General features: G+C 37.3%; 1 protein-coding gene across 1 annotated transcript; it reads left to right on the top strand.

Moving 5' to 3' along the window:
- Nucleotides 10,599–13,349, top strand: LOC18779583 (L-type lectin-domain containing receptor kinase IX.1). Its single transcript, XM_007214101.2, has 2 exons — nucleotides 10,599–12,640; nucleotides 12,970–13,349. Exons 1-2 carry the CDS (start codon nucleotides 10,599–10,601, stop codon nucleotides 13,037–13,039), a joined length of 2,112 nt encoding a protein of 703 aa, XP_007214163.2. The 3' UTR covers nucleotides 13,040–13,349.

Genomic DNA, 13,395 nt, shown 5'->3' on the forward strand with positions numbered 1-13,395 from the left:
AAAATTTTGTAATAAATCAAGCGTATTAAACATGAAAAATACGTACGTATGTGTACAATATGAGTATTAAACGTAAAAATGCTAAATTCTTGATACGGGTAATAACTCTGGAAAAGTAAACACTCAAAAGGGGAAAAATAATTGGGGAAAAACGATTAAAAAATTGGGGAAAAACAATTATAAAAACAAAAATACACTATCTATGAAAAGAGTATAGCCATGAAAGAAATTGACGAAATTCGTGACTTGTCCTTGAATTGCTACAATTATGAAACTATAAGGGCACAATTGATCAAATTAAAACTACAAGGATGAAAAGTAAAAAATAGATAAACTTCAGAGACCAAAATATTTGGGTGACTCATCATTACAATATAAGAAGTAAAAGAGCTTAGCCAAAAAGACAAGATTGACCAAGAAAAGAAGACCTGGAATACTCATAAATAAATAAAAAAAAAAATTGTTAGAATTGTGTTGTACCTATATTAAAAAAAAAATTGGTAATTTATATTTATATTTGAATTCTTTAAGTTCTCCATGAAAAGTTGTGGTTTGAGTTGGTAAACAAGGGCTGCTGCACTACTATTTTAAATGACAATTTCTGTAAAGCTTACCTACTCTCTCGGAAATATTCTCTCTCCCAAAAGAAATTAGAAATGCCAAAAATAAAAAACTAAAATGGTCCAAGCCAAAATTGATTTTTTCTGTTTTTCCAGCTCGGTTTTCATAATAAATTTATAAAAAAAACGGTAGTCTAGCGCACAGCTATACTATTTTTTCATAATAGTATGGCCTCGCGGCTACACTCTTTAAGTATATCATATTTTAAAAGTCGTATAGTCGAAAAATAATTTATAAAAAAAGGACCCTTCTAATTGCATTATTTTTTACTTTATAGATATTAATTTGCTAGTTTCGATATATATACTTTATAGATTTCAAGTGTTTATATATTATTTTTATTCAATAATATGCGAAAATTATGTGTATAATATGTGAATTTTGTGTGTACTATTGAAAATTTTGTAAAAAATTAACTGTGTTAAACATGAAAAATACGTACGTATGTGTACAATATGAGTATTAAATGTAAAAATGTTAAATTCTTTATACGGGAAATAACTCTGGAAAAGTAAACACTCAAAAGGGGAAAAATGATTAAAAAATTTGGGAAAAACAATTATAAAAACAAAAACACACTATCTATGAAAAGAGTATAACCGTGAAAGAAATTGACGGAATTCGTGACTTGTCCTTGAATTGCTACAATTATGAAACTACAGAGGCACAATTGACTAAATTAAAACTACATGAACAAAAAATGAAACAAATAAACTAACCAAAAGTGACTTCTAGCCATGAAACATACCCTAAAATATTTGGGTGACTCATCATTGCAAGATAGAGAAGTAAAAGAACTTAGCCAAAAAGACAAGATTGACCAAGAAAAGAAGACCTGGAATACTCATAAAAAACTAATTTGTTACAAACAATAAAATTATCTATTGCAATACAGTCATCATAAAAAAGACAACGTTAGAACTTGACAGTTCTAGCTGCTGGAAGCACAGAGAAGAAGACATGCTATCACCATATCATGCCAAATTGTCACCATTGCAACGAAGGGATACCCCAAGTTCATCACGCTAAGCTATATCTTGATTCAACTCAACCATTAGATTATCCACATAGCAAGTCCAAACTAATCATACGAAGCCAAGTCATGTTTTTCCAGCACATATTCCATGCCAAACAAAACATCTTTCCAACGCCTGACCTATTTCAAATATCCTTCCAGCACCTGCCCTGCTTCAAACATTCTTCTAGCACATGCCCTATTTCAAATATCATTCCAGCACCTGTCCTATTTCAAGCATCCTTCCAGCACATGCCATGTTTCAAATATCCTTCCAACACATGCCCCTATTTCAAATACCAAGCATACAAGCCAAAATCAAGCATACACGCAAATGCCAAACATCAAGCTAAAATCAAGCATACATGCCAATGCCAAGCATCAAGCCAAAATCAAGCGTACACGCCAATGCCAAGCATCCAAGCGTGCAAGCCAAAATCATAAGTACATGCCAATGCCAAGCATCCAAGCCAAATACCAAGAATACATGCCAACATCAAGCATACATGCTAATACCAAATATAAAAATCAAAATCAAGCCTCTCAAGTCACTCAAGCAAATAAACCATGCAAGCTAAGTTATTTTGAGCTAATCCATCAAGCATTTTCTTCTCCGTCATGCCACAAAATAGGTCAACTCTTGGTAACTCTAGTAAGTGACCTCCAAAATTACAGTTTCTAGGAAAGTTCTTCAAGGCAACATCCTCGGTGTTTAAGAATGATTGAGTTTTAAGCGGGACCATTGCGACCCCTCCAACCTTCCCGAAAAAAAACCTGGCTATAATTTTAGAGACACTTAACTAGTCATCCTTGAGTTGTTCCTAAACCCATGCCATGCCATGCCATGCCATGCCACTGCCATTATTTTGGACTGGAAATTGATTATTTGGACCATTTCAATACACATTCATGGCCCCAATAATCGAGGGGGCTAATGTTGAGGCCCAAAAAAATCCATGGTTATGCCCAAATGAATTCCCGGTCCAGCGCAATGCCTTATTAAGAAAAGACCCAATTTGGAGCACGCAAAAGTTCGTTATTCAAGTTCGCACGAGTCATGATCCACGTGCCATGCCAAATAAATATGCAATTCGTCATGCTAAAAATTGAAATGAGCCTATAAAAGGCATTGGCTCTACAAGCCCATGCTAAATTGAATGTCATGTCCCTCTTCAGGGACGATAAAATTAAAGCATGCCAAGCGACATGCCATGTCAAGCAGGAAATCATTATTTCACACCCAACCACGCTACAAGCCTAAGTGGGCCCAAGCCACTCAAATGCCCAGAGCTTGCTTGAGTGGGTTGTGGTATGGATGGTAATGAATTGTCATGAGGCCCATTGATGGGAAATGGAAGTCCCGAGTTGCTTAGGAGCCCCGGAACTCAAGCCCATTTCTTAGGCCCAAACATGTGGGTGAGCATAAAAGAGAAAGTAGTCCATCATTTCAACCAAAGTAGCACATCATTTCAACCGAAATAGCCCAACAATTGATGAAGTTAGCCCATTTACTTGATAAACCAACTTATTGTCCAAGAAGGCCCAAGCAACCCAAGAAAATATCTGCAAATCTCTAGCACCTAGCTGAAAACAAAAGCCACGATGAAAGCCAAAATAGCCAAAATATTCATATGTGTAGGGAGGCTCCAGCACATGGGGGAACGAATCCCAACGTAAGCCATCAGAAAAAACCAAGGGATACTTGAGCAAAACACCCTTCAAACCAGTGTGCATACCCATTTCTTTCCCTCATCAGACCTGGCCATGGAAGAAGAAAGGAAAGAAAGGAAGGAGATAGCTGGGAATAGGAGTTCTCCACTTAGGCAGCTGCAGGAAGAGCATTGAGCTCCCAAAATCCTTGTTTTTTTGCAATTAGGCAGAGAGAATTTCACCAAATAGGATAAGTCAAAGGAAGGGAGGAGAAAGGAAGGAAAAAGCTTGCCTAAATTGAATAGAAACCGTTAGAGTTTCTTGGAAAAGAGTAGCTTCCAGTGCCTATATGATCAGTTCACAATTGTATATCATTTTGTACCCTTCTAGCTTATGATTTGGTTATGTTATTGAGTCAAACGTGTGCTTTTAATCCCTTTTCTGTTTATCATTCAGTTCATTGGGCCTTAGGTAGCAATGGTGTCTTTGGATAAGAAAAGATGCAAAATGGTGCAAAAACGAGCAGACTGGGTTAGCAACTCATTTCGGCCTTAACATCTTTCTCCGAACTTGGATTGGCCCAAATAATATGTAGTTGGAAAGATGAGAGTCTGAACTTCAAGATGGACTACTCAAATGCATCAGATAATGAAGTTGAGCCCAATTTGTGAGCCCATATACACACCAGGCTCAGGATTGTAGTTTCCAGTTGTTGAGCTTTGGATACTTTCTTTGAGCCATGTGACTCACCACAGCTTTCCTTGACTTTAGACCTGACATGTTGAGCAATTAAGGGAGGTGTGTCAGCCACTCAAGGGCAAAGGAGTCACTCCATTCACCAATAATTCACTCCAGCCATCCTATATCACTTCATTCAACCCAAAATCATGAAGGACAACTCCAACAAGCCTTCCTTCCATTTCCTACGAATTTGTTCTTTCTCTGCCATCACCAACCACCCAAACTCATCCCAAATCACCTCTTTAGTTGCCATACTCTAGACATGAGAAAGTTCTTGGAGTAGCATTAGACGTGGAGAAGCACCTGGAGAAGCCTTGGAAACCACAAGCAACTTCAGAATTGGGTTTCTCTACTCTTATTGCATTCAATATGTTTTCTCATTTTTGCTTAAGTTTCATTTCCATTATGAGTAGCTAAATTCATAACTAGGGCTATGATGTAACCTAACATGAATATTCTGGGTTTATAAGTTGAAGTTTTGAGTTTCAAGTTTGATTCATGATTCATATTCCTATTCTTTATGCTTATCAGTTAATATGCTTGTTTGGATGATTGATCACCATTAGAACTTGTATATTAGCTACCTTGGTTTGAATCAAGAGTAGACACCATGCTTTGATTTGAATTGAACTATGAATAAGAAAAGTATGTATGGACATTCGACAACAGGGATTAGATACATGCTTGGTTGTTTAAATTGTTCTTCTATGCTTAATGGGTTCCTAATGCTTAATTGAGATTAGACAACAAATGATCAAGTTAGGGAATTAGGAGCACAAGGTTAGGACCAGACACCATGGCCTAATCATACTTTAGCTAGAATCAATCTTTGAATCCGAATGAGACTTGTCACTTGACTCCTTATAACCCAGAATTGAATTGTTATGGTGAATCGAATGCCCTAGTCTCCCAATCTGTTTTCCAGCCTACAAAAGTACTCTTTGTTACATTTGTTCACTTTGCTTTTGTTTGAAATTTCGTTTTGCCTCATTTGTTCAACAATTACAATCACTCTTGCTTTAAATTCTATTTTAGACTTAACCTCCTACTTTCTTGAATTTGGTAATCTAAGTACATAACTAATTTTAACTTCTCAGTCCTCGTGGGTACGACCTCGTACTTGTCTTGCTATACTACTAATTGGCCCGTACAATTGCGAGTTAACATTTTAACAACACTATAAAAAGAGGCATTTCCTACCCATCATCTCAACCCACATCTAAAGAGCAAGCTTCATCTCTCATCCCTGAAACTCTACAATTTCGAGCCCCATCCTTCCATCTCTCCCTATTTTCCCTTTTGGTAAACTTTTCCAAAGTTTGACAGAGTTTTCATCGAGCTGCCGGAAACTACCCAGCACACCCACTACTTCATCACTAGCTAAAACAACCATATCCAGAGAGCAAGCTTCCTCTCTCACCTGCAAAACCCATCAAATTCGTGTTTTATTCATCCTTTTCCCTCATTTTCCCTCTTCTGGCAGACTATTCTAACATTTGACAGAGCCTCTGTCAAGCTGCCGGAAAAACACTTAAGCCACTCATTCTTCTCTCTTTCCCTCATTCTCAGCCAAACCTTCCTGCAAACCCTTTCTCTCCTACCTTAATACCCCCTATTTTTCCCCAAGAATGCATAACTTTCTCTTCAGTGCTAAACTCATGTCAATTTCGCTTCCATGCCACAAGTCTCTCATGCTAAGCTAGAAAATCTATCTGTAAGTTGCTGTTATTTTTGTTAGTGATGGTAACCAAGGTGTTTCCTAAGGCATCTCTGTCCTTTGGAAGCATTTTTGGGGCTTGATCTTCGAACTCAGACACAGGGGATAATTTCATCCATCTGCTTTTTACGGCAACCCAGCCCATTTACAGCTCCCGGAAGAAAAAGCCCATACAAGAGGCAATCAAGGCTCCTCTCTTGTAGTCCTCCATGCTTGGGTATAAAACCCATGAACCAAATTCTATGGATGATGAATCCGTTTTGGGATCAAACCCACAAATCAAATTCAATGGGTGAGTAACCCCGAAAAATCATTGGATACGAAATCCATTATTGGGTGTAAGGATTGTAATTGTTGCTTTGTTTGGTTCTTCTCTTTTTTGGAACAAAACCATGGTAATCTCCTTAGATATTTGAGATAGCCTCTAGGTTAGATTAAGTGGTTGCTGGTTTCCAAAGATCTCTTTGGTGAATAACAGGTAAGAACCTTGTGCATACTTCACATGGATTGATACACTAGGATTGATACAACTTTTAAAATCATTTTATGTTTTCATTATGTATCAATCCTCTCTTGTCTTTTTTAAATCCATCCGTTACTTTGCATACATTTGCAGAGGTTGTTATACAGGGATTGATACACACTTTAAAATATGTTTTATGTTTCATTCTGTATCAATCCATCATATATCTGTTTTAATCCATCCATTGCATAAATCAATTAATAGTTTATTACAAATATCTTTCCTGCACTTGATTTTTGAAAAGATAAAATAGGATTATCCTCTGCATCTTACGCTCTTATCAAGTCAATCTTTTTTGAAACCAAGTTCCTTACTGAACCTGTTTTTTATATTGATATCCTCTTTATTGAAACTTACCGTTAAGTTCTCTATAAATACTGAACTTAGTTTTACGAAGAGGCAAGCATGTTAAGCATTTTTGTATCACTTTAAATCTCAGCCTTTACTATGCTTCTAAGTTCATGTTTTTGAAAGATCATCATATCAGTTATTAAACATTCAAAAACTTACTTCAGTCATCTTGAATTCTTGAGAGTTATGAGTATAATTGCATACACATAGAACTTACTCCAAGTTTATTCTCACTTTGATTAAAATGACTGCTTTGGTTTCATTACTGTATTTATGATTAAAACCTTGTTTCAAAGTTCAAACATCTTTTGGTTTTAATTCATAACTGTACATGGTTTCTTTTATCTAGTTCAATCATTTGTATGATTGAGATAGATGAATTTTATGGGACCACAACTCACTTCATAACATCATATCGGGAGAAACTTATGCTTGGTGCTATTGCGAGGTCGAGAAAATAATCTGTTGCTGTGAAGTAAAGAAATGGTGCTTTGCTAGAAGGTTTGATTGTTAGCTGCCTATTGTGTGTAGTTGAGCTAATATCCCTATATTTCTTGTACTTTACAATTGAGTGGATTGAATCTTTTCCTGGCTTGGTCCCCCAGTTTTTCCCTTACGGGTTTCTGGGTTAACAAATACTGTGTCATTTACATTATTGCATTTACCTTGGTTACTTGATCACCACGAACAGTATTTGTGTTTCATGTCATTTGTCACTAAGTAATAATTTTAAATTGGTGAGCTTTTATCCTAAAGCCTACTTCACCACCCCCACCCCTCCCCCCGGCGTAGGTTTTATAAGAGCTAAGCTCCTGTTTTACATTGGGTGAGAAACCTGAAATTTATTTGGGATGAGGAATCTATGGGTGAGAAAACCCGAAATTATTTGGATGCAAATCCATGGGTAAGTAACCCCAAAAAATCATTGGATACGAAATCCATTATTGGGTGAGAAACCTTGAAATTTATTTGGGATGAGAAATCCATGGGTGAGAAACCCCGAAATTATTTGGATGCAAACTCATGGGTGAGGAACCTCGAAAAATCATTGGATACGAAATATTATTGGGTGAGAAACCCTGAAATTTATTTGGATGAGAAATCTTATGAATGAGAAACCTTGTATTTGATAGAAATTCTCAAAACAAGCATTAAAAATGCCTTGAGATTTCTATTTGAATAATTGACCGCTAAAGAGGTCAGCATACTGATTTGTGCAAAGACCAAATTCTCATACCAAAGCTTGAAGGGTCCAACTTGTTCAATTTAATGTTGCTGCCAACAACAAGGATAAAATGGTGCTCGTCACTTTGCTGCAGGATTGGCATATTTACCAAATATCTTTAAATGGTTTTCAAGTATCATGACAATTTGAAAAACCCAAGGAGATTTGGTCCACGTCAGATGGCAAACCAAATGGTCAAGCCTTATGGAATGAACGCATCCCACATGAATCAGTGGAAAGGGGTAATCAACAATTAGCAGGCTGATAAAAACTGTGGACACTTAGTTTCAAACTTTGACCAAATAAATTGTCAAGAATTGTTTTCTCCTCATGGCAAGTAAATGGTTATTAATTAGCACTTGTTCCTAAATCAAAGGCATGATAACAAAGCCTCGCCGTCAAACGAAATAAGGTCTTGGACTTGGCGGTGTTCTTTATTAAGCTTTCAAGCTGCTGATTTAACTTAGAAAGCCAAGATGGCAAAGAGGAACAATTCACACTCTCAGGTTTGCAAGATAAGTCACCATGGCAGAAGCAAAATTCCATTGTCAATGACAACTGAGAAGTGGTGAAAAGTATCATCAAAGGTTCACGAGAACTAAAACAATGGACAGTCAAGGAGGCTCAATAAAATGCTTATGGCATTCGGGTCTATCTACCTCAATTCTCAAATGCAAGATGACTACCGAACATGCCCACAAAATCCCAACAAGAAATATGGGAATCAATCACTGTGGCAAAGAAGCTATTTAGAAAGGAGTGTCAAGCGACTCAACCATGTTGTGATGGTGACTCCAATCCAAATAAATTATTGGTCATGCCCTGAGCATCAAGCTCAATTTCAGAAGATACTAAAGGAGCATCAATATGGATTAACGAGTTTATCAATCACAAAAGCCCATTAATCTCAAATCCTCCAAATCAAGCATGTATACAAATGCATGTGTCAATGATCAAATTAAATTAGTGGGTTCATCAAAATTGCCTATTAGTTTTCTTTAATATTGACAATGAAAAAATGATACAAAACCATTCCAAATTTTCTCATTGGTCATCTACCCTTGCAAATTTCAATGAGATCACATTCAAATCTCTCAACACACAAATTCTAAATTATTGGGCCACACTTACCCATTAATTTCCAAATTTTGGAACTACATCGGTTTGATCCCATCAAGGGTACGTAGGCAGTCTAGATCCCAATAGACGCAACCACAACCAAATTTGAATCCTTGGTTTATTCTAACCAAATTCGCCAAAACACTATTCCAAGTGCAAATGTCAATTTTAGAAAATTAGTGGGTTAATCAAAATTGCTCATTATTTTTCTTGGACATTGACAATAAGAAAAATAGTACAAAACCATCCAATTTTTCTCATGGGTCATCTACCCATGCAAATTTCAATGAGATTAAATTCAAATCTCTCAAATACAAATTCTCAATTAGTGGGCCACACTTACCCATTAATTTCCAATTTTCCCATGAGTCATCTACCTATGAAAATTTCAACATCTCCAAATTGTCTCAAAGACACAAATTTTTAATTAGTGGGACACACTTACCCATTAATTTCCAAATCAATTCCGAACTACGTTGGTTTGATCCCTTCAAAAGGGTACACAAGCAATCTAGAGACTCAATCTAGATGTAACTACCCAAATCTTAAATCCAAACAGAATCCGTGGTTTATTCTTAACCAAATTTGCCCCAAACACAATTCAAAATCGAATCCCTTGTTTATTTAGCTACATTCACTCAATACAACTCAAATCAAATTTTCCTTGCAATGAGTCATTTATTCATTGCAATCCTTTGAACTACGAGTGGCTTGATTCCCATAAGGGATACGTAGGCACCCTGAGGTTCGACTTAGGAGCAGCCGCAAAATCAAACACACACATTTTGTTTCTTTATGATGGAATCAAAGGGTGTTCTCTTAAAGCAAGGGATTGTAATTAAGAGACACCGCATCTCGAATGGGTCGAACCTAAAATAATAAAACCCTATTATTTAAATTAATGGTGGTAAAATTATGTTGGGAGGTTCACATTTTTCTTCAACATGTTATAAACAATAAAATTATCTGTTGCATAATGCAAGGAAAGAGCAACAGAAAAAACCCAAAACTTTCCAAATAATTCTGCAGCAATATCCAAACCAGTTTCTTCTTTGTTGCAGTCCTCCTTCCATCCCAAGTCTGGAATGAACCTTTGTTGTAGTCCTACATGACCCGTCTATTCATCAACTTCACCCCGTCAACCAAGCAAAAGAAATATTTGAGCAAAGAATATATAGATACAAGAAATTCAGATAGTCACCGTCACCGTGGTCTCCACGCCCATCCCATGCCAACACCACCACCACTCTCTTGAATCTTCAATTACTTATTTATGTCCGTTGCTCAAGTGATATATTCTTGAAAAATGAAGATAAGACCGTTAAATTATTAGATTGCGAATTTTAGACCGTTGATCAAGTTGATTTTTGCATGAATATTTAGTCGATATTCACAATTTGACATTAAAATATATAAATAAAAATACACAATGTGCAAGTCAAAAAAAATTTGCCAACGTTCTGTTCTCAAGACTTGGACTCAACGATACGTCTCAAGTCCTCCGAGGAAAATTATATTTTGATTTGAATTGGTAAACACTGGCTGCTTATATAAAAGCACCTTGGAAAGTTATAACTCTGCATGCAGTCTCTCAGCTAGCAAAGCTTTTTACTAAACTCACTGCCAAAAATTAGAAATGCTTGTCAATTACTCTGGCTATTGGATCATCACACACCATTCACAAAACCTTGACCAAATCCTTTTTCTTCTGTTCTGTTTAATAACCCCTTCAGTAACTCCATTAAGCTTTTATTTCCCCATCTTTAGTCCTACTGATATCAACACTATATCTCTGGAGGGAGACGCTAATCTCGACAGACAATTCCTCCGCCTCACCAAAAGTTGTTCTCTCGATCAACAGGAGCAAAGCGTCGGTCGAGCCACTTACCACAAACCCTTCCTCCTCCGGGAAACTACTACCGGAAAACTCGCTGATTTCAGCACACATTTCACATTCATCATCCATTCACAAAAGAGTTCCGAATATGGAAATGGACTCACCTTTTTCCTAGCGCCAGATGGGTCCTTACTCAACCGCAAGCTAGGAAAAGGTAGCAATCTTGGCCTCCCTGTCGAACACCTCCCGGGACACATGTCAACGAATCAGTACCCATTCGTGGCGGTGGAGTTTGATATCTCGCAAAATGGAATCCCAACCATCCAAGATCCCATCTACGATCATGTAGGTGTCGATGTTAACTCTCTCAAGTCATCTAAGACCGCGCCTTGGAATGGTAGGGTTTCGGATGGCCGAAAAAATGAAGCTTGGATTAATTACAATTCTAGCTCGAAAATACTTACTGTTGCCTTCACGAGTTTCGTTAACGGTACAAATGGTACCCAACTGCAGAGAACCATCAACTATCTCGATCACATAATTGATCTGAATCAGCACTTGCCGGATAGGGTTATTGTTGGCTTCTCAGCTTCAACGGGGACTCCGGTTGCTCTACATGGGATCAATTCTTGGAGTTTTAATTCAACTTCATTGCTTGATGAGAGTGCAAATGACAACATTAATATTGGTCTAGCAGTTGGGTTGGGTGTTGGTGGATGTCTTATATTGTTTGCGGGGTTGGTTTTGTTTTGGAAGAAAGGGGGACTCAGGAAAAGTGAGGAAGAGGCTATAGTTGTTGATGATGAGTTCGATAAGGGGACCGGCCCAACGAAGTTTCCATACAATGAGTTGGCTCTAGCCACCAGTGATTTTAAAGAGGAACAGAAGCTTGGAGAAGGAGGGTTTGGTGGGGTTTATAAAGGCTTTATAAAATATTTGAACTCATATGTTGCTGTTAAGAGGATATCCAAGGGGTCGAAACAAGGGCAGAAGGAGTATACGTCAGAAGTAAGGATCATCAGTCGACTTAGGCATCGAAATTTAGTGCAACTCATTGGTTGGTGCCACGAAAAAGGAGAACTCCTGCTTGTTTATGAGTTCATGCCCAACGGCAGCTTAGATTCACATTTGTTCAAAGCAAAAAATATGTTAGTTTGGGAGGCAAGATACAGAATTGCTCAAGGCTTGGCCTCCGGGTTGCTCTATTTACATGAAGAATGGGAGCAATGTGTGGTGCACAGGGATATCAAATCCAGCAACATTTTGTTGGATTCAAATTTCAACGCAAAACTTGGGGATTTCGGGTTGGCTCGCCTTGTGGATCATGGAGAACAATCACAAACAACGGTTTTGGCTGGAACTATGGGTTACATGGCTCCGGAATGTCTTACCAATGGAAAGGCTAGCAAGGAATCCGATGTTTATAGTTTCGGAGTTGTTGCACTAGAGATAGCCTGTGGGAGAAAACCCATCGATCTTCACTTGGAAAGGAATCAAATCAATATGGTAGAATGGGTTTGGGAGCTTTATGGAAAAGGGAAACTCCTCGAAGCGACTGATCAAAAACTGTGCGAAGATTTTGATGAGAAACAAATGGAATGCTTGATGATAGTTGGGTTGTGGTGTGCTCACCCGGATTACAATATGAGGCCTTCAATACAACGAGCAATTCAAGTGCTTAACTTTGAAGCTGCATTGCCCGTTCTCCCGCCAAAGAAGCCAGTGGCCACCTATTCTACTCCTCCACCATCACTCCCATTGTTAATGTCTTCTTGTAGCACTACTGGTTTTGAAATATGTGAAATTGAGTCTTCAGGGTATGCTTATAGCACTAATTCCTCATAAGTTAAACGCATTTTGTACAACAATTAATTCTTAACTATTACAACACTATCCACATTTCCTTTCTTATTGCATTGTTTTCTTAGTGATACAATGGAGCCTTCACGTTACAACTTATAGCACCATTATGATCTCAATCCAATGTATCGCGCCGACATTTTTCGTTATTGACTTTTATTCTTGAATTTATTTAAATGGATATGCTTGACGACATTGTTGTATTTAGTTGTAAATATATACTTCTTTTTCGCTTTCAAGACTTGAACCCAGCTAGCTAAGACCTCATCTTTTACCAACACTTTTGTGTTTGGGTATTGGATATGTGGATCGAATATACTTCCACATCCTCCTACCTATCAAGCCAACTCGCTCTAACTCTTGTACTTTCATTCTTTTAGGTGTACCTAACGCTCATTTGTTTTTTTTTTCTTTCTTTAATTAAATTTTTTTTTTATGATCAAATGATATTTATTGTCTCATTGTTCTTTCTGATTTTCACATCTTGTTATTATAATTTTGGTAATTTAGGGCCGTACGTAGTTTACTTGAAATCCAATCTTTGTTAAATTTGTCAAAGGGTGTACGGCTTTCTGGCCCAATATGAAATCCACTCTTTACGTTCCTACGTTTAACAAATTTAACTGGTTGGAGTTGATTGCAAGCTTAAATAAGTTGCTATTGTCTTTGATCACAAAAACTGAAACTACATAAACAAATAAAGTAAAAACTCGATCGCGAAAACCGCTTTCTCCTT

Source organism: Prunus persica, chromosome G4 (assembly GCF_000346465.2).
Source record: "Prunus persica cultivar Lovell chromosome G4, Prunus_persica_NCBIv2, whole genome shotgun sequence".
NCBI lineage: Eukaryota > Viridiplantae > Streptophyta > Magnoliopsida > Rosales > Rosaceae > Prunus > Prunus persica.

Bases quoted from the DNA above. Each gene is read 5' to 3' on its own strand.
- LOC18779583 (XM_007214101.2), top strand. From the start codon at position 10,599: ATGCTTGTCAATTACTCTGGCTATTGGATCATCACACACCATTCACAA. The intron at 12,641-12,969 runs ATAAGTTAAACG...GGATATGTGGAT, and splicing joins GCTTATAGCACTAATTCCTC to CGAATATACTTCCACATCCT.